This window comes from Anastrepha obliqua, chromosome 4 (assembly GCF_027943255.1).
Source record: "Anastrepha obliqua isolate idAnaObli1 chromosome 4, idAnaObli1_1.0, whole genome shotgun sequence".
In the NCBI taxonomy this organism is placed as follows: domain Eukaryota; kingdom Metazoa; phylum Arthropoda; class Insecta; order Diptera; family Tephritidae; genus Anastrepha; species Anastrepha obliqua.
In genome coordinates this window covers 45,399,825-45,423,056 of record NC_072895.1, presented here as the reverse complement: position 1 = coordinate 45,423,056, position 23,232 = coordinate 45,399,825, and the positions used below count along the sequence as shown (strand labels likewise).

Genomic DNA, 23,232 nt, shown 5'->3' with positions numbered 1-23,232 from the left:
TTTACATGTTCCGAATATCCTGTATTATGATCTTACGAAAAATATCCAATATTTTTCTAATAAATTTATATGTAAACTATAAAATGCAGAAATCATTGATTGCTACATATAAAATGTAAAATAAAATTGCAAACTATCATCAACCAAAAAAAACCAAAAGACTGAGTGCATAATATTCGCTATTTTGTCGCCATCAATAATACAAATGTGCCTCACTACCACACACGTACCATTCCTGGCACTATTTGCAGCAGATATAGCCACGTAATTCCACTCAATCAGCAATAATCCTTTGTCACGCTTTCTACGTAGCATCCTCTCATCTCCTCATCCCATCTATAGCGCCATCACAATGTGCAGGTTTAACTTTCACACTCTCGCCTCCGCCTTTGTGGCCGCAAGCGCAACTTACCTGATTTTCGCATTACGCACTTTTGCCTACAACATAGACACTTTGGCACCGGCTATTGCAAAAGCAACCTCCAATGCACCGTTAAGTGCGGCTGTTATCACACATTGGCAACAGCAACAGCACCCAGAAAAAAGAAATGATTCCGCTCTGCCGGGCATGTCGATCGGCGCTATGGGCGATCCACAAATGAATGCCACTATGCTGACGGCGTTGAATTCCAATGTGGTTATCACCTTTGGCCCTGACAGCGGATACGTGTACGAAGACCGGCAAGGTCATGTGGTGAAGCGCGAGAACATCGAATACGATTTGTCTGGTATGCGCGTGTACAATGTGGGTGTGTTGATGGCATCACATTTGGGTAAGTGTAGGAGTACTTATGACAAAAACAAATAGTTTTACCTTCGCAATTTTATTTATCAATGCAACTGTTCATTTTATACTTCTGCATAGATTCACCTTTTGATTTGGAGCGTTGCGGGCCTGCCGTGGACTTGGCACTGGATGTTATTAATAGGGAATTTTTAGGGCCGCATAAAATTAAATTGCGTAAAGTGCAAGCAAGGTAAGTGCCGTATATGCGTACGTTCATATATACTTACATATACACATATGTTTATGGACTTATGCACAAGATGATGGAATCGCGTTACTCTGACCAATTTTGAATACTTTTATTTTATTTTTTTAATTTTCATATGATGAAAGGACGATAACTTTTTTTTATATAGAGAAAATGGGCTACACTTTCATGTGAACAAAATTATTAAAAATCCACGAGAATTTGAGCCACTTTAAACTTTATACCCCATGAAAGTACCGGGAATGTTTAAATAAAACAAAACAGAGTTAAATTTCAGGCAAATTTATTTTATCTCCTTCAAAATATGACCCGTCTGAAGCAACGCACATGTGCCAACGTTTAACCCACTCCTCCATGCACCTCTGGGAGGCCGACGAAGGGATAACCTTCAGCTCTTTCGTCGCATTCTCTTTGATCTCCTCTATCGACTGAAATCTCCTTCAACTTGGGGAACAAGAAGAAGTCGCACGGGGCCATATCAGGTGAATACGGTGCTTGCACGATGGTATTTACTTGGTGTTAGGTCAAATAATAAAGCAAAAATTGGGCTCGGTGCGATGGCGCGTTATCATCATGCGAAATCCAAGAATTGTTTTCCCACATTTCCGGCCAGCCAGGCAGACACTAATGATCCGATGGCGCTAAAAAGTTACAGATGTGTGTCTTACAGTCCTACCAACATAAGAAAAAAATATGGACCGGTTTCCACCTGCGCGGTTCATTTAAATTAAGGGCGTAGTATGGTTAATTCGGTGTAAAACAAGCATATTTTTCGAAATTTTTTTTGTCGACACAGTTGATTTATTCAAAATTTTAAAATTACTTCATTATAAAGTCATATTTAAAGAATATTGTGTGAAATTTTCATTGATTTTTATGAAGAAATGAGTTGGTGGCAGCGAATCTTCGCGGACGTCTCATAAAAAAGTTTTATTGCGGTGTCCCTCAGAACTCATTACTGGATCAACTAAAATCAAAAAACCAAATTGATTTCATCAGCTAATAAAGTTTCGCAGGTAACAACGTCGAATTTTTTTTTTTTTTTTTTTTTTAATTTTTTAAAGCGCTTTGAAGTCAAAACACCGATTTTTCATAAAAAAAACTTGAAAACTTTGTTGTTTTAAAATATGACAAAATTAAAAAAAAAAAAAACTCGACGTCATTACCTCATGAAAGAAACAAAAAAACCAAATTTGAAAAGAATCGGTGCAGTAGATATGAATCTACAGTGGACACCGACCGTAAAAAAGGCAAGGTTGAGAAAAACGCGTTTAAAGATTTGTGAAGATTGAAATCCGGTTGGAGAGGTAGATACTTAATCCTTTGTGTCTTTGTCAATTTTACTCTAATGCACTTCAAACTTTCACACAATAATCTTAAGATGTTATAGAATAATTTAAAAAAAAAAACAAAAAAAATGAAAAAAAAATACCATACTACCCCCTTAAACATTCCCGGTACTTTCTGATCATAGGGTATATTAAGATTATTATACTAAAATTTAACGATATAAAACTGCGTATAGATTTTTCTTGTTGTTAAATCTTCATTAAAACATTTACAACTTTGTTCAAAATGTATCGAAATTTTATAAGTTTTGTACAAAATTTGAAACTTGGATTAGTTATAAAACGAATTCTATTTTTATAAAAGAACTAAAGAAAATTAAAAAAAAAGAAAAGTAGTCAAAACATTTTTTTGCAAAACAATTCAATTTCACGCACCCTGCTCTTAATTAGCGCTTTGAATTACAAATTAATACTCTGGGAATCTGTGTGCTATGCTACCGCCATTCAGCGGTGTATACCAGCAGTCTCCCTACCATGCAATCAAGGACATACATACAAGGGGAATATAAGCGCAGCTAAGCAATTGTTACTCATACGCCCCGTGGCGCGATTCGATGTAAATTATGTATGTACATATTTACTGCCATTTAGTCGAATATTTAAAGCTCAACTGCAATGTGATTTATTTACGTTGCAATTGTTTCTTGTTCTAAATGCAATACTTAATTATTCGTAATTGGTAAATTTATAGCTCGAAATGCGTTTATAAGTTCACATGCGGCCTTCGTTGGCAAGGCCAAGGTGGGGGGTACGATTATGTCGAATTTCAGATCAAGTGCCATAATTGGCTATTTAAGAAGACATCTACTCGTAATGGATGAAATGGAAAGTGATAACAGCTGAAAAATATGTGAGTGGTGTTTTCAAAGCGTATGCGAAGAAATAAATTACTTCTTATTTACGGTTTCGAGTTTCCAAAGGAATCCTATCAGTATGCAAGCTGGAAAAGTTTTCTCGAATGCTGCAGTAGCCGCCTTTCCTGGTGTAGTAGTTATCTGTGATGCATTGGGGTGTAGTCACTGATATACCAGATATTATCTATTTTGTTTTTATACTGAAGGGCGGTTTTAAAATGTTGAAAGATTACAAATTGAATGAATAAATAATGCAAGAAGAAATGAGGGCATATGAAAGGCATGTACCCATCATGGAAACGTTTGAAGTATTTGATATCGTATGTGCATCGTATATCATCATATAAATTTGTACGTGATGGCACGCTTTATGTTGACTTCCGTTCTCGATCAATGATCTCAAATAGCTCGATAAAAAATTTTTAGTGCAGCAGTGTCAAATCAGATGATCTTGGAGACAATTTTCGTTTCGTTCTCTTTCTTAAAGTGATTCATGGATTCACTGGCTGTATAGTATGTACATACCAGTATTCTGCTGAAATTGAAAGCGCTATACAAACCAACAGGTATGTGAAGTGAGATAGCAAATGATTGTCGAAATTTATCACATGTTCAAAAACAAAACGTTGCATTCAATATTCAACAAAACAATCCATTATTTTTGTTCAAATCGCTTAAAACTGTTTAGCTCCTGGGCGATGCTGTGATTACTAGCATGCCGGTGAACTTCGATTATTTCTGTTAATTGTTCGACATTTTCGACGTTATCGCTATTTTCTTTAACATCAAAAATGCCCGAATGGAATCGAAGAAACCAAATTGGACGTAATTGACTATGTCAGTACTGGTACTATAAACACCATTCTGTAAAATATAACGAATTTTCTTTTTGCTGACTTCTATTGCGAACACCCTGTAACTTAAAATGATTGGAACAAATAAAAAGAGGTTGTCTGTAAAGTCGGTTTACTGACGATAGTTTAACGTGATAACGTCATAAGAAAATACTGATTGAATGGTTGCATTTTTCAAAAGAAAATTTTAATTTTATTTGTTTGATAGATATTTTGTATGGATATAGAGAATGAGTTAACATTAACATAACATAACATAACATAACATAACATAACATAACATAACATAACATAACATAACATAACATAACATAACATAACATAACATAACATAACATAACATAACATAACATAACATAACATAACATAACATAACATAACATAACATAACATAACATAACATAACATAACATAACATAACATAACATAACATAACATAACATAACATAACATAACATAACATAACATAACATAACATAACATAACATAACATAACATAACATAACATAACATAACATAACATAACATAACATAACATAACATAACATAACATAACATAACATAACATAACATAACAAAACATATCATAACATAACAAAACATAACATAACATAACATAACATAACATAACATGCTGCTCAAGTAAGGTAACGACGCATTTTTTGGTGCGTGCAGCCGGCTACATAGAATTATAAGACGTTATCACGTCAAAAAATAATAATAACATTAAAACAACAGGTATTATTAACAAACTTGGTTTTATTTTAAATTCTTCAAGTAAATCAAATTAATAATAATCAATAAGATGGCATATGGAAGTACAAATACGTGAATTTATATTATATATGTACATATGCGCATATACATACACATATACGCTCACTTAAGTAGGAGAGAGCAAGATGTCGAACGTTGCCGTTCGTTTGCTTTGTTTGCTTTGTCGTTCGTTCCGCGCTTTCGCTTGCAGTTCATTCAAGGTAACCGCAATGAGCAAGGTAACACTAATGAGCAAGGTAATGGCAATGAGCAAGGTAACGACACATTTTTTCGTGCGTGCAGCCTGTTAAATCGAATTATAAGACGTTATCACGTCAAAAGCAAAAAGAAATTTTGGAAATGTTCAAAAAAACTGAAAAAATTTCACTTTAAAAATTGAATAAATCTCAAAAGAATAAACTTTTTTCTAATTTGTTCAATTTACTGCTTATTATACTCAAGCTTACATAGAACCCAATTTTCCAGAATACTTGAATCACTTGACACGTTATCGCTTTAGAGAATTTGTGGTTCCAGTCCATCGGAATGCGAAAAGAATTTCGTTTGTACATTACTTACAATCTAGTAAAACAATAAATTCTGAATATTATTGTAATTTTTTTGACCAGCTGATTTGATTCGTGATTCGTGAAAAGAGACCCAGTTTGCGAAAGAAAAAAAAAGTTCATCAGAACAATTCACCGTGTCACAAGAACATTTTAACAATGGCTAAATCCATGAAATAGAGTTCGAATTGTTGAAGTATCCACCGTATTCACCGAATTTGGCCTCCATATGTTTCCAGACCTAAAAAAAATCATGCGTGGAAAGCGTTTTTCATCAAATGATAAGATCATTGTTGAAATGCTACTTTATAAAAGCAACCCTAGCAATGCATATGTTCATGTTCGAATTATCGAACATAAGTATTAATAAGAAAGCACATTAATTTTAAGCTTGTTTCGAATGTAACCACCACTTGCGTTCTGTCAATAAAACCAACAATCATAACAGCCGTGGAAGCATATTTTACAGCTCTTTCAGATTCTCACTTCAGGGATGAAACACATAAATTGGAATCTCATTGAAACAAGTCTATTATGTTTAAGGAGTCTATGCTAAATTATAAAATTGTGTTGTTAAGTGCATTTTTCTTATCGAACCTCAAAAATTATTGAACAACCTAGTATTTTAGCCCTCCATAATTTATAATAGCAAGCTCTAAAAGTTGAGAGATCAAGTTGGAAAGATCTCTAATGCAAGCCAACAAAATTTGGTACAATTTCAGAACTAACAACCAGATTGTATTTATCTTTGAAATATGCACGATTTTAAATTACATTCAAACTCCCGTTATAAAAAATCACGAACTTAAGCAAATGTAGGAGAGTATTAAAATAACTTGAAAAAAATCATCTTTGAAGTGATTAGGAATTCAGCTATACCGAAAATCTGAAGAGATATTCGAAATTTAGATGTTTGTATGCATAATCTTCTCTTTCGATGATTTGAACTCATCGACGATTGTTACTCCAAAAGACAAAATTTCTCTACGTATCAAAATGGATTTAAAAGGAAATCATTTGTAGTTTGCTATGCTTATCAGAATTAAAAACAATGTTTCATAGTGTTACATAACCTCATAAAATAGTGTTTTTATGCTTTTAAGCCTGAATATCTCAAAAACTTGCTGGAGCAATTCTGATTTCATTCGGATTCAGCATGGGGTTAAAAATTTGTGTAGGGCTGTGTAATTCTACAATTTAGTACGTAAGTTGAATTCAGCGTGGTTACCTAGGCGATAAAATATAATATTGTATTATTTACGGCGGCCGCCGTAGCCGAATGGGTTGGTGCGCGACTAACATTCGGAATTCACAGAGAGAACGTAGGTTCGAATCTCGGTGAAAACACCAAAATTAAGAAAAATATTCATCTAATAGCGGTCGCTCCTCGGCAGGCAATGGCAAACCTCCGAGTGTATTTCTGACATGAAAAAGCTCCTCATAAAAATATTTGCCGTTCGGAGTCGGCTTGAAATTGTAGGTCCCTCCATTTGTGGAACAACATCAAGGCGCACACCACAAATACGAGGAGGAGCTCGGCCAAACACCCAAAAAGAGTGTACGCGCCAATTATATATATATATACATATATATATATTATTTATATACATATTTATGCACTTAATCACAAAGTAATATAAATGTGAAAAGAATGAAACACGCAGTTTGGAAAACTAAATTTACAGAGCTTTTTGCATGAGGTGTGGCCATTACATAACGAGGCTGCATGACTTCCTGAGCTCCTTATTCCCCATCGTTTAGCAAGAGATTTCTAGCTCACTACAACATTTCAGTGTTGTACGACCTACCGGAATAAATGGGAGGAAATTTAAATTAAAAGCAAAATCTATAATCTATATTCAAAAACTGTTGAATTTTCACATTGTGAAATAAGTAAGCTTCAGCTGATAGAAGAAGAGTCTAATAATAGAAGATATGCAACGGGCGCTCTGCAGATAGAGGATGGGTGTCTATAGAGGGTGATAATAAGTGCAGGTGTATGAAATCAAAATAAAATTGTATACAGCATTAGCATCAAAGTCACATACATATGGACTTGCATAAGCTACAAAAATTTGTTTCAATATAATATATTTGCAGCAATTGTGTGCACTTAGTTTTTCATTTTCATCCCAAGTTTATTCATGTGTTAATATTGCTTTTTTCTCAGTTACCCTTCATGTTCTGGAGCAAAGGCACCTGGTTTGGCCGCTGATATGCATTTTAAGGATGATGTCATAGCTTTTATTGGACCCGCCTGTGCATTCGCATTGGAGCCGGTTGCACGTTTGGCTGCCTATTGGAATTCGCCGATTATTACAGGAATGGGTGACCAGGTGAGATGATGCTCATACCAAAAAAATATACAAATTTTAAAGATGTTAAATATAGATATACTAAAATAGCACGACGTGTGTGTATATTAAAGCCTTGTTGTTGTAGTAAGGTATTTAGACATTCAGGTAAACTCCCAACTGGAATTTATTACAATTCTGAGAAGTATAGTATGAGTATTTACGAAAAATATACTTTAAAAAAAAGGCCGTTTTCGAACTCACGATTGATAGTTGCACAAGAAGTCAATGACGAAGAAATTCTTTCTTAAAATTAGACCTATCCTATCAGATTTGGGAGAAAATATTACGCAGCTTCCTCCGAAACTCGAACCCGCGTTGTACTAAATTCCATACTTGCATAATCGCTTGGAAAAATGCCTTGTGATTTGTGAATATCTTTATGTTAAAGTGCTGTTATTAGATTTTTGTTTTCCCTTGATATACCAAAGAAAAATTGGGTTTCAAATAAGTTGTAACAGCGCGAGGAAAAGTTTTTTCACAAAATAAAAAATAACTGGCCAAAGGAAAGCTAGTCTCTATTGCACAAGCTGGTGCAAAAATAATCCCTATCTTGAAGATTTATTAATTGTGCAAATGGCGTCGTACGTCAATCATATTTGACGCTTGTAAACTAGACAGCTGCAGCATACAACCGGACAAGCAATGGAGCAATGGTAAAGGTCAAAATAAAGATTTCCATCGCTCAAAATAATATTTGGTGTTTAATAATAAAGTTAATCAAAAACAAAATTGATGATTAATTTTGCGCTACTTTGTGTACTTACAGGGTGGGGCATATAGCGTTTGCTTTTTGAACCACCTATTTTTTTGAGAATGGTAACACAAATGACATGTCAAATGTGTTCATAATTTACTTAACGGTTTGACAATTACGAAATGGGACGCTATACGCTTGAACAAAACTGGGAAATATTGAAAACCTATTTCCAAAGTGGTTAGTCTTCTTTTCTGATTTTCATATCGGTGGCTACGTCAATAAGCAATATTGTTGGATTTGGGGCTCAGAAAATCCACACGTTACTGTAGAGAAGCAAATGCATCCACAACGAGTCACTGTTTGGTGCGGTTTTTGGTCTGGCGGCATCATCGGGCCATTTTTTTTTCGAAAATGAGCGAGGAGCCGCGGTTATAGTAAATAGCGAGCGTTACCGTGACACGCTCAATGAATTGTTTCCAAAAATTGAAGAGGATGACTTGGACGACATTTGGTTTTAACAGGACCGTGCAACTTGTCACACTGCCAAAGTTACACTGGAACTTTTGGCTACCGTTTTTGAAAACCGAATAATCAGCCGAAATTCCGATTTCAATTGGCCGCCTCGGAGCTGTGATTTAAGTGCGTTGGACTAGTTTTTGTGGGGAGCCTCTAAGGATAAATGCTATGCGAATCATCCAGAGACGATTGATGCTTTAAAACACGAAATCGAAGTTGCCATTCATGAAATTGGAGCCCAAACAATAGAAAATGTGCTTAAAAATTGGGTTGATCGAATGGCCTACTGTAAAGGCAGTCGTGGCAGTCATTTGAACGATAGTATTTTTTATTGATTTATTAAATGACAATATTCAATCTTCAAAATAAAAAAAAAAGTTTGAAAAAATATTGATTCTTTTTTTTATATTTGATTCGTTTTTTTTATAGCTGATTCAAAAAGCAAATTTTACATGGCCCACCCTGTAGTTACTGGTGAGTAACTCCAAGTGATACTAGTATTGATTACTTCTTTCTATTTCAAGTATTCAATATAATTTTTCTAATAGAAAGTTTCCCTGAATCACTGGCAGATTATCTAAATATCCAATTATTTCCAGGGTAGGCTAAGTATATTCTCAATTAAATTCCAGAAACTTTCGACATTCGGAATTATCATATAAAAAAATAAAAATAAAAAGAAAAAATAATAAATCAACATTTTATATTCGTCGGGAAAAGAAAGTGTCTTTTTTGTTGAATTAATTACGCACTTTAATAGCGCATAATTCATAGTCAATTAATTTGCTTTAATTTCCATGCCGTAAAATAGTCTACGCATCTCTTGAGTCTGATGACTTAATGAAATATTTTGGATTTAGCTCTTCCCAGTAAGGAAAAATCTTAGAAGTATTTAATTAATACCAAATACCAAATACCAATACCAAATTTTATTTAAAACTAAAAATTATTAGAAAATGAAAATCGCATGGAAGCGTATAACATTACTACAGAACTATCTCGAGAAACTACAGGGCGTATGAGTAACACAAAATGTGCTAAACAGGCAGCATGCAGAAAAAGGAATAAAAAAGAAAGTAATTTAGCAGCACGGTTGCGTAGCATAAATACAACCCGATTCGTAGAATTTTTTTTTCAAATTTGGAAAAATTACCGTCTAAAGTTTTGCTTAGTCGCTGGTTTGGTGAAAATTCGTTGATAAATAATAAATTGTTTTGAAATCGAGTCAGAGCTTTCGAAACTTTTTATATTCACGGTGTTCAATAACTTTAGTACAATAATTCATTGACATATTTTGACAATTGTTTTATTTCCTATTTAATTTTAATAATTTTTTCATGAAAATGTTATTTATTCCCCTACAAAAAATCATATAAAAACAAAAACTTGAAACTTTGTGCGAAATGAAAGAAAATTATATATTTTAATCAAAACCAGAATCTTTACTAAAACTTTGAGTATGCGATTTTATAGCCTAATGAATGGTATAATAAGGTGTTAGCTAGAACTCGGCCAATCAAGAAGAAGAAAAAGTGCTAGCCAGAAGTGGCTGAAAATTGCTTTGATTTTTGACAATTTTAGTTCGCTGGCGGTGCTGAGTGTTTCTTTCTATAGGTATAAAAAATGCAGAGCATCGTTATTTGAACGAAATGTACTACAATGTTAGCAAAACAAAAAATAATAATCAAAAGCCGAAGCGATTTTTGAGGCGACATTTGAGAAACTTGCATTGTATTACACCGAAATTTAATGGGCTATAAAATTGAAGACTCGAAATTTTTCCAAAAATCTAACTAAAAAGTTTGAAGTTTGTTAAAAAATATTTCAATTTTTTTTATTAATTTGCACAATGTTTGAAGCTTAGATTTACACAGTTTTTGAACGAGAATGAATTAGCTCAGGTTAAGATAAATGGTTGCCTACGAGAGGGGCTCACTTAGGCAAGCAATCAAATTAGGTCAAAGGGAAATCAGAGGGAGAAGAACGAAACAGGAAAAACAAGGAAGAAACGTATTTAGATTGGCGATTGTAGACCAAACAGTGGCTAATTACATTTGTATGTAATATAGTATACGCCGTTTTGAATTTTATAATTCCAGTTCCATTCAGGTTTGAATTCGGCGACTGTAGGCGACTTTCAGGAATCTAGATATCCCAGAAATCTAAAAAATGCCCTTATAAGTAAAAAAATAGTAATAAATTTATTTAAACAAAAAAAAAAAATAATAGACAGCAAAAATTGAAATTTTAATAAAAAATATTTAATTTCTTCTCATCTAGCCACCTTCTGATGATGAATTAACGGTTACATCTGGTATACTGGGTAAAATTCACAAATGGAAAAACGAAAGTACGGTGAGTTCATCCTATTTATAAGCACAACAATACGCAATATGGCAATAGAAGTTTGGTTCTACTGATGAAAATTCTTAGAGCTTCAAATAAAGTAGAAAATTAGTAGAAATGCAAACCTTTTATGATTTTAATATTTACTAGTAAACACCCGGCATGTAAAGTGCATACGAAAGAGTAGTGAGCCACACAATAATAAATCAGCAGATATAGAAATTAGAAAACATGCATTTCCCATCTTTGCTTCGACTGCTATTCCCCCTTAACCTACTTAGTGAAGTTTGGCACCCAGCGAACACCAGCAATTTCAAAAACGAAAAAAAAAATCTTCCTTTTGTTTCCCAAATTTCAATAGTAATAGGAAATAATTGATAAGTTTAATTCAAGTAGAGTGATTGTGAATATTTAAAATTTTTATTGCACGTAAATAGTTTTCAAATCGGTTGAGTTATTTTTGATTTGTTGCAGTTTGAAAATTAACTTTATGATTTTTAACACAGATTAGTCCATGACATGCTTCTTTCATAATTTTGTGAAATTTATGTTCTTTCAGGATAGATTAGCTTCTGAATACGAAAAACGCCGTGCGAATCGGTGCATCTTCTGCATAGTTATTAGCGTACCTGTGTACATATTCTGAGACTGTATTTTATGAGATGTAGATATATGTATTTGAATAATTTGTGGAATATTATAACTTACAGTCTTTATTTTATGAATGCCTACAGGCAAAGCGGCAGTCCTTTTTTTAAACAGCGCATCACACATTTTTATACGTATGCAATTACAAGTACAAGTACACATATAAATATACTCAAGATTTCATTAATCGCCTTTGATTTTTTTTCACTCTGCTGCCGCGAATTCCCAGCGGTTACTGGAGTGCAGGCACATGCTGGGTTGCCGCTATGTTGGGTAATCTAATGGCAATTGCTGTCATTGTCATGGTCAGTGTCAGTCACCAGCAGTCAGCTAACACCACTACTATTCAAGCAGTAGCTACCAACTAAGAAGGCCACCTACAGCAACTTCGTTGACATTAACATTTTGCAATTTGTTTGAAATAAAGGAAGAAGGGGAGAAGAAAAAAGTGAGAGGGAGCATGTGGCAAAAAAAGGTTACTTGCCATTTGGGATTTTTTTTTTTGGTGTATTTTAAATGAGTAACGGGAAATCGTGAACTTGTATGCGCGCGTGTGATTAAAGAAATCAAAAGAAAAGTGAACCGACCACACGCATCTACTCGTGCATGGGAAGTGTTATTCCATTACCTTAGAAATGTCAACTTCTACTTACATTACTTAAGTCACTAATAGCCAACTTAAGGCTGTAATTTCCTGTATTTAAAGTGGTTGCACCGAGGACTTTGGCATTTGTTGGAATTAACTAATTAGTTTTATTTCGTGGTCAGACTGAGGCTTTAAGTATTTTTTAATTAATTACTTTTTGCTTCTAGGACAAGAGGTAATTGTGACGAATGCCACATGCTACTTTTTTATAAATAGACACTCACATAAACATGTCATATCTGCGTGTGTATGAATAAACAAATGTATGTAATACAAAGCGTATTGTATTTGATTTTTTTTTTGGTTTTCTTTTATACAGGGTGGCTGATGAAAGCCGCTACCAAAAAAAAATTAAACAACTTTCTTTCTTTTTAAGTTATCTGTTCCATTTTTGTTTTAATTTGCAGATTGATCTTTAAAATTTATTAAAATGGATAACTGGGACACGCAAACAAGAATTTGGATAGTCCGCCGCTGTCACGCACTGGAGTCCGTAGTTTTGGTACAGAGAGAGTACAGGCGGATGTTTGGCGGCGATCCCCCGAGCAGATGGACCATAATGAGACTGGTGAATAATTTTGCTGAGCAAGGAACAGTCGCAAGAAGGCCTTATCATCGAAACCCACCAGTTCGGACGGAGGAAACGATCGCTGCTGTACCTGCAGCTATACAAAGCAATCCAAGGGTTTCAACAAGAAGCTTATCTGCTCAACTTGGTGTCAGCCGACAGTCTTTGCAAACAATAATGCACAAAGATTTAGACTTATTTCCCTACAAAATTCAAATGGTTAACAAACTGAATGCAGCAGACTTGCCGATTCGCTTGGAATTTTGCCAGAAGATCCTGCAAATGGTGGAAGAAGACCAAAACATGTTAAACTGCCTTTTCATGTCTGATGAGGCCCATTTCGATTTAAACGGCACTGTGAGCAAACAAAATTGTCGAATATGGAGTACTTCTAACCCACAGATACTCCATGAGACGGAATTGCATCCTCTTCGCGTGACAGTGTGGTGTGCGGTTTCTTCACGCTGTATTGTCGGGCCTTATTTTTTTGAAAAAAATGGTCACACAGTTACGGTTACTGGAGACCGTTATTTGAAAATGCTGAAAGAATTGTTCTATCCAGAACTACGCCGAAAGAGAATTCCTTTAAACTCTGTGTGGTTTCAACAAGATGGGGCAACGTCTCTCATAGCCCAGACTGTTATGACAGAGTTGCGACGAAAATTTCCCAATAAACTGATTTCAAGAAACTCCGAATTTCGTTGGCCCCCCAAGTCGCCTGACCTTACTGCACCTGACTTTTGCCGCACTTGTGTCAACGAGCATGGGGGCATTTAAATTCAATTATTCTTAAAACTAGTTAAGCTACATTTAATAAAATTTAATGACCTTCAACTTGAAAAAAAAATTGAATTCCATACACTAAAAAAAAAGTTATTTGAGTTTCTTAATGTAGCAAAATTCATCAGCCACCCTGTATATACGAGGGCGGGCCAATAAGTCTGTGACTTTTTGTATTTCTGACCTCTTTACTGAAAACGAAATACTGCTCCTGTCAACAAGCATCTGTCAGTTGACTCCTGTCAAAATTTAAACGTGCTGCGTAAGTTAGTTTGTGTTTTACAGCTACCTTTATCAGACTAGCCAGTAATTTGAGGAGAAAATGGAAAAAACTGAATTTCGTGTGCTTATTAAGCCGATTCACCCTTAGAAACCCACTGTTTCGACTGTTATTTGGTCTCTGGTGTGTGGTGATGGATCCATGTTTCGTCCACGGTTACAAAACGGCGCAAAAACTCCTCCATATTGCGATTAAACAACGCCAAACCTTCCTGTGAAGTTGTTACACGATTGCGTTTGTGGTCGACTGTGAATTACTGGGTAGTCTGATAAAGGTTGCTATGAAACACAAACTAACTGACGCAGCACGCTTAAATTTTGACAGGAGCCAACTGACAGATGCCTGTTGACTCAATGGCTTTACAAAAATCGTAGTAAAAAGTCTGCAGGTGCATAGAGAAAGCTCAAGCTTAGCAATGTGGTCCGATGATTGGCACACAATGTGGGACTTTACAGACCAAGGGCAACCTAAATCCATTTTATCGAATTTTATTTTTCATGTGCATTTTTTCCATTGCGTATCCATATTGGGATGAACAAAGGAAAGAAAAAAATATTAAAATCGGTCAAGTCGTTCTGGAGCTTTTGCAATTGACGCAAATTTTGGGATTTCCATTTGCGACCTTTTCAATTTGAAGTTTTCGAAATTTCGTATTTTCTTAAGCCATTACTGACATCAGCCGCCGTAGCCGATTGGGTTAGTGCGTGACTACCATTCGGAATTCAGAGAGAACGTAGGCTCGAATCTCGGCGAAACACCAAAATGAAGAAAACAAGTTTTTCCGAGTGTATTTCTGACATGAAAAAGCTCCTCATAAAAATATCTGCCATTCGGAGTCGGTACAATTTCAAAAAATGCTTGATAAGGTGATGACACACGCAGAAAAAAGATCGCAGTTTGATTGCTAATACAGTTGCCCACTTGATTGATATTGTATTAAAAAAAGTTTTAATAAATTGTAAATAACCAAACCAAATAAAAATACCTCACTTATACAAATCAGTAGTTTTTTTTAAGTTATGCAATGTTTTCATACCAACATAAAAGATGGCGCAACCTGTATATGTCTGAGACATGTTGCTGTTGTTGTTGTTGTTGCGGTTGCTGAATATTTGTACTTAAATAACACTGTGCGACAGTGAAATTATACTTTTATGGAGACCTAGTTCAACTTGTAGGTATAGTAAAACTAAGAAAAATGGTATAGGAGAAATTCCCAATACACCCCCAAAATCTCATTTTATGGCCATAAAACCGTTTTTCAGTAGGTTCATGTGAAGAATAACTCCTAACTTCGCCAATTTCCATCCGATTTCGATTTTGCTTTTTTAGTTCGAAAGAACAAAAACAAGCCTTTTTGACAGTGTGTTGACAATTTTTCTGAAATGACAACTGACAAGACTGTAGACGGAAGTATTTGGAATTTTTTTATTTTTTCTCTATTTTTTCGACTTTGACATAATTTTTACGATATTATCCGATATTTAGGATTCTTTTTAGTACACTACTGTTATAGTAAATTTAATTTTGCGTCGAATGAGCTATATTTGACTGTAATTGAATTTTAATTAATAGAGTTGTGTGGGTTTTAAGATTTTTTCTTTTTTTTTACTACGAGATTTGGTATGCGTTTCGAAGCATGAAAATGATAACAAGTGTCATTATAAACACATAATATTTATTGGAGTATTGTGCAGTACAGCACTGTACGGTATGGTACGGTGCGATACGGTGCAGTACACAACGGAACTGGTTCCAAACTTATTGGAAACGGCCCTTTGGAGTTTAGTATGGTACGGTACATTTATCATTCTCTTCATCAGTTTTGAATACTTCTCTGTAAGAAATTCGATCATCATCATTCATCTTAAGTCGTCATCAACTAAATTCCATTGTTTAAATCGAGAAGCGAGCGTTTCAGATTGTCTTCCCGATAGAAGTAAATCACGAGAAAGATCCTGAAAATCTGAATTTGATACAATGTGTCGTTCTGAAGACTTAGAACCAGACGGAAAGTACTCTTCATCATCAGGTTTATTGTTATCAGTTTGATCATCATCAGCAATGAGTTGAACTTCCTTCAGTTCATGACCTGCAGTTGAGTCAATCATATCGTCCAAGACTACGGGGTTCTTAACAGTTGCAACATCAGCATACTTTATGTGCTTTCGAGTTTTACAATGATGACCGTTTACGTCCGTTTTACAAAAATAACAATCAGCTGGTTTATGATAAGGCTGATGATGCCACATCATCGGAGAATATTGAGAAATTCGACTTTTCTGGCAACGTTTTGATTTATATCTCTTGAATTTCAGTGAAACAAACAATAAAACTTTGACGTTTTAATAAGGTTAAATTATAATAACAAACTTCTTTTGTTAATCAATGTACATTCTGAACTTTGGTACACTTGGGAGCTTTTTCATATTTCTATTGAAAAAAAAATGTGCTATAATATGTCAGATATTTTCGTAAGTTCTAACCAGTTCTGTTGTATGCAGTACAGTGTACTCTTATGTCCTTATTCCCATTTAGCGTAAGTTATACCTACATACCAAATTAGTAAAAAAAAAAAATAAAATCTTAAAACTCACACAACTCTATTGATTTTAATTCAATTACAGTCAAATATAGCTCATTCGACGCAAAATTAAATTTACTATAACAGTAGTGTACTAAAAAAAATCTTCACTGTGTAATCTTAATTAGCGAGTAGCGCCCTTTTATTATCACTGTTTCTGTGTGATGTCGTTTTTGTTTTTTCTTAAGTCAGATCCATTTCGTGAGATCCAGATATAATAGCAATTTTTTATCTCTATGTCTGAGGAAAGGTTTACCGAAAGATCGAAGTTTTGTTCTGGCTGAACCTGGACATTCGCATAAATAGTGGAAAAGACTTTATTTCACCCCCTCCATCTGACAGCTTCTGCAGATGAAATTGAAAGGAAGGTCGAGTCTGGTTGCATGATTTCCTACCTTCCAGTGACCTGTAAGTGCCAGTAATACGTGAATTGTTTGAGTGAGAGCTTCCTAACAGGTAATTCGTCCTCTGGATGTTGTACGACGGCCATGTTTTTCTTGTTGTAGTACATGCAGTTAATTGCTTCCATCTTCTTTCGGCTAAACTATAGTAGTGTGACGCAATGGATGTTTTTATTGTGTTGAATGGGGTAGCAACTGCCACCGTCTCGGCTATGCCTAGCAGTGTGACGAAATGGATGTTTTTAAATTTTTGAATATAATAATAATACAAAGCTTTTGAAATCTTATAATCGCATCTTGTTACATTAAACCGGTAAGTTTAGTACCATAAAAGCTTCCACGTCATTATCGTCAGTCATATTTGACTAATGCACTAACATAAAAGAAAATTCAAAAAAAACAAAAACAATTTATTTGTGCTTTTGTAATTTGGAGAGACACACTTGACGGTTTTATATTTTTAAACTGATTTGCCTCAGGGCACATTGAACAGGTAATAGCAGTAGAGCAAAAACAACAAGAACAATATATTTTGATTTTGCTTTCGGTCCCTAGATGTCCAAATCTATGAACAAAAATTAACAGTTTAAAATAATTTAGGCAAAACTTTATAACAAAAGAATAGATCAAATTAAATCAATTGGTCTACTGCTATTAGTACCTGTTCAATATGCCTTGGCTTGACTGATTTCGACTTTATTTGAAAACGGAATTTTGGAGATAACAATCTTTCTGTTCAACTTATAACATTAAATAATTATGATGCTTTTTAGTTTTAGGCTTAGTAATTTACTTTCTCGGATACTTTTTTAAAATTCGAAGTGCGAGGTGTGTTCAAAAAGTATCGCGAATTTTGAATTTTTGCAGGTTCGACCATTTTGAATGTTCAGTTAATTGTTGACAGCTGCTTTGCTTGCACGTGTTTCGTCTCGCCTTTGATTTTTACCTATTCAAAAAGATGGATCAAAGAACCTGTATCAGATTTTGTGTGAAAAACGAAATTAAGTGCGCGAATGCATTCCGAATGTTGACTGTGTCAAACGGAGAACCTACTTTGGACCAAAGCAACGTTTATCGGTAGTACAAGATGTTCTCAGAAGGCCGAGAAGATGTGAACCGACGAAAAGCGTGCTGGACGCCTGAGCACTTCAACAACAGACGAAAAAATTGATGAAGTGAAGAAAATGGTATTGGCCAATCGTCGAATCACCGTTAGAGAAGTTGCTGAGGACCTAGACATATCGATTGGCTCGTGCCATTCGATTTTTTTAATGATTTGGGCATGAGACGGGTCGCCGCAAAATTCGTACCAAAACTGCTCAATTTCGACCAAAAGCAGCATCGCATGAACATTGCTAAGGAGATGTTGGACTCTGTCCGCGTCAACCCAAATTTGCTCCAGACGGTCATAACCGGTGACGAATCGTGGGTTTATGGTTGTGGCGTGGAAACAAAAGCTCAATCATCTCAATGGAAGCTGCCGAACGTACAAAGAACGAAAAAAGCGCGCCAAGTTCGGTCGAATGTAAAAGTTTTACTTTCCGTTTTTTTCGATTGCAGGGGCATCATGAGCTCTTGGTACAGAATAAAACGGTCAATAAGGAATTTTACCTGCAAGTTATGTGCGATTCGCGCGAAGCAATCCGCTAGAAACGTCCGGATTTGTGGAAGAACTAAAATTGGCTCTTGCATCACGATAACGCCCCTGCTCACACATCGTTGCTTGAGCGCGACTTTTTGGCCAAAAACAACACACTAATGATGCCACAGCCACCATATTCCCTAGATCTGGCCCCCACGCTACGCTACGATTGACGAGATAAAGACGGCATCGAAGGAGGAGTTGAACAAGATAAAAAAAAAATGATTTTTTGAAGTGCTTCGCAGATTGGAAAAAATGTTGCCACAAGTGCGTAATATCTCATAGGGATCACTTTGAAGGGGACAAAATAGATATTAATGAATAAATAAATAGTTTTTGGAAAAGCACAAAATTCGCGATACTTTTTGAACACACCTCGTATACAAACTTTTTCCTCATTGCCTCAGTAACCGCTTCAACAATTTTCGACGTTCTCAGTAAAGCGCGCGTTTTTTCCTTGCATTAACCGGCGCCGATTATATCAGAATATAAGTAATTATATCTTTTGTTAAGTGTTCGACTAAAATAAGGTGCTCCCCTTCAATTTGTCTTGCGCGCCTTCCTGTTGTTCTACAAATAAAGGGACCTACAAATGTATACCGTCTCCAAAGGACAGATGGTTGTTGTTTATATTGTATATTCATCAAGAAAGAGCGGCTTTGTTCAATTGCCTACTCAATCCAATGTAACACTAGTTGGCAATATAAATTCTTCGCTGGGTCGCAATGACGTCATTACTAAGTAGGTTAATGCTAAACGTTTCTTCTAATAGCGGTCTCCCATTGACAGGCAATGGAAAACATCCGAGTGTATTTCTAACATTAAAAAGATTGTCATAAAAAAGAATTTGCCGCTCGGAGTCGGCTTAAAACTGCAGGTCCCCCCATTTGTGAAACATCATCAAGACCCGCGCCACAAAAAGAAGGAGGGCTCGGCCAAAACCTAACAAAAGTGTATGTGCATAGTGAACCATTTGCTCTAAGAGAGATAACCACTTTTAGTCACACCTACTAGTGGACTCTGCAAGTAGACTCAGAGTTCACAATCCCACTTTAGTTTGACCCTAAACGAGAGTTTAGTTTCTATCCGATGCCGGAAGTTGGTAGCTGCTTGAAACACGTCAAATCAGAGTCAAAAACGTTTCCTACTTTGATGCACTTCTACACACGGTATCATCCTCAAATTCAAAGCTAATTTTTATGCATAAGCAATAGGTATAGTTTAACTTGCCTGCTCCTATTCATAAAAAATTAATCTCAAGGGCAGAGGTTGAATTCACATGGTGAAGTTTTTGAGATCGAGTTAAGCAATTTGTATGACCACAAAACACACAACTTAAATATTAGGCTCAAAGTTTGAAATAAAATTCTTCATTGTACTTAATTTATCTGAAAATATTTATAGGCATATGTACATACATACAGAGCTTTTCTGTTAATTAAAAAGCGCAAACCCCTTCAAATATGCACAACATGTAAATCCTTGTGAATCTATTCAAAATAATAACATTTCACACATACATACGTATTCGTATATATGGGTGTGCACGTGCGGGCATTGGGCTAGTAGCTTATAGCAGAAAAAGCTTAATTCAGTTCAGTGCCAGTTATGACAGACAACGGCTGTGAAGCTTAGACTGTCGCAGGAAATAGCCGTCAGCTAGGCAGCGATATCTTGACGAGTGAATTTTTTACGCGCATAAAGTTACTCTTTTTACACACTTTGTATGTATGCGAGTGTATATATTTATGAATGTGTGATATAAAAAATACCACATTAGGGATACGACGCATTTACATATATATACATATGTACATACTTATTTATGTATGCATAACATTAAGTAAACATCTACTTATGTATATACTTATACGTATGAACAAGCAGTGGCGGACCCAAAAGTTAAGAAGTCTAAAAATCACATTAGATGTTTGCACAGGAAAAACAAAAAAAAATAATAATTAACACCAAATATTACCTTTCATAAATTCTACGTATAGACCGATTTTAAGCTGTTATTCACGAGATTTAGATTTTTTTATTTTATATAAGGTGGCGCAAAATTATTCACCGTATCGGCAGATTTATAATTTTTGCAAATGACGTAGCACATCACTTATATTTGACGCTTGTGAACTAGACAGCTACAGCGTACAACCGGGCAAGCAATGGTGTGTGTAGGGGTCGAAATAAAGATTTCCATCACTGATTTTTTTATTTATTTATTAAAAAAGTTGTTCAAAATCAAAATTGGATGATTAATTTTTCGCTCCCTTGTATAAAAGTACTGAAAGGGTCTGTCTATGAAGCAAGCAGAAGTTTAATCAAATCTAAATAAAAATTATCCATATTTTGTACCTCAGCTGGAAGGATCTTCTGATGTGCGTACGGTTTCAAAGCTAAACTTTTAGTTTTTACTGCAACCAAAACCATATAAATTGAAAGTTACAAAATTTAAATAATTTAACAAATTTTTAAATTTTTTAAGCAGAATTTTTATTAAAATTTCAAGTAAGCAGTTTTTATATAAAGTGTAGTGTATAAAGTGCAAGTTTGAAGTGCTTTAAAAATCGCATTAATTTTTGACCATTTTTTGTTTGCTGGTGGTACTTTCTCCATATAAAAAAATCTAGTCTTTTCGAACACAAAAACGACGTTAACATTGAAAATAATTTTGTATGCTATTAGTCTATAAAATGTACAAGTCCAACAAAATTAATATTTATGTATATAATTTCTGTTTTAAAATTGCAAAGGCGTTACAATATTGTTAAATGTTTTAATATTATTATGCGGTATTTTCGTTATCACTTTCATCTTCAATAGAAGTTTTTAATGTTTTGGATGGTTGAAATACTCAAGAGGCAGATATTATATTTAGGTTTTTCAATATTAATGTCTTTCAGCAGAACGTGGCCTAGAAAATCAATAGATAAATCCAAAGAACTGTTATTTTTTATTATTTTGAAAGCAGTAAACTTTAAAACGCTTAACGCGTGGAAGTAAGATAATTATGGAAGTCATTTCCATTTACTTTCCAAACCGGCTGGACTTGAGTCGGGAAAAGTTGTATACCAAATTCAGTTGGTTTTGTATTGTTCATATAAGCACTCGAGCCTGTAATGTGCTTAGCACGCAGTTTTTCCAAAATACTCTTATCCTTTTCCATTTGAATATTTTGCAATGCTAGGTTATTCTTGAGATCATTGGATTTCGTTGACAATTTGCGCAAATCATCGATAAGACCTTCGCATATTGCCTTAAACAACTCAGCACCTTCCGCGTGCCAATTATATTGAACAGTTGACAACAAAATGGATATCTGATGTTTGCCCTCTAAAGCTTTGACATTGTGCATAAATGTTTTTGCGGCAAAGTCTTCCGAATTACTCACAAAAATGTCGAACATTTTTCCAATGTATGCAAATTTTGTAAATTAAAGGTTTTTTGTAAATTAAAGTATATTGGATAAAATTGAATCTCTTTATTAGATTCTTGCTAAATTGGAACATTTTTCCACATCTGCCAAAAAACCATTTATAAGATTAAAATCAAAATCTTCTATTTCTGGCTTTATTACGTGTTTTCTTGTTACTTGGTTGTTCAATACGTTTTGCTGTTACATAAGAAAACTCAATTTTATGGTTTGAAAAGCACTTTATTATACAGTATAGTCTTCCTGAGCATCAATACACTTGTGCCAACGAGATGCCAATTTATGTATTCCATCCATGAAGTGAGAATCTGGAAGGGCTGCAAAATTTGCTTCCACAGCTGTTATGATCTCAACATTTGATGAAAAAACCTTTTTACGCATGAATTTTTTTAGGCTTGGAAACAAATGGAAGTCGCTAAGGGCCAAATCTGGTGAATACGGTGAATGCTCTAATAATTTGAACTTTAATTCATGGATTTTAGCCGTTGTCAAAATGCTCTTGTGACACGGTGCATTGTCCTGATGAAAAGTTATTTTTTTCTTTTGCAAACTGGCTATTTTTTCACAATATTCAAAATGTATTATTTTACCAGTAATTCATAATCAAAATTTCTTTCGCATCCCAACAAGCTGATGCCAACACCTTCTTGGCCGGTTTCTGGACACGAACTCGTTTCGGTGCCGGTGCCGAAGAGCCATTTTCACACTACTCTTTAGCTTCATAAAAATCGATATTTTTTTTTTGCATGTTATTGTAGTAAAACATTTCAAAAATACCGTGTTAAAATTTTAAGTCAATCCGAGCAAAACTTTTTAAGTTATAGAGCATAAAGCCGAGCCGCCTCAAACATCTGCCGAGACGCAGCAGTTGCGCGCGTAGTCCGTTACAAACGTATTCCTGCGTACGGACTCAGGTATACTTTTGTATCTGTCTATTGCTCCAAAAATATTTCTAGT

The 23,232-nt window shown here is 34.8% G+C and overlaps 1 protein-coding gene across 1 annotated transcript in view; it reads left to right on the top strand.

The window, feature by feature from the left end:
• Positions 1–352: 352 nt before the first annotated feature.
• LOC129245172 (atrial natriuretic peptide receptor 1) overlaps positions 353–23,232 on the top strand; it is a 46,864-nt gene continuing 23,984 nt past the window's right edge. The window contains exons 1-4 of the mRNA XM_054883193.1: positions 353–773; positions 866–977; positions 7,545–7,710; positions 11,225–11,299. Coding sequence (XP_054739168.1) covers positions 353–773; positions 866–977; positions 7,545–7,710; positions 11,225–11,299 — 774 coding nt within the window. The remainder of the gene's footprint in view (positions 774–865; positions 978–7,544; positions 7,711–11,224; positions 11,300–23,232) is intronic.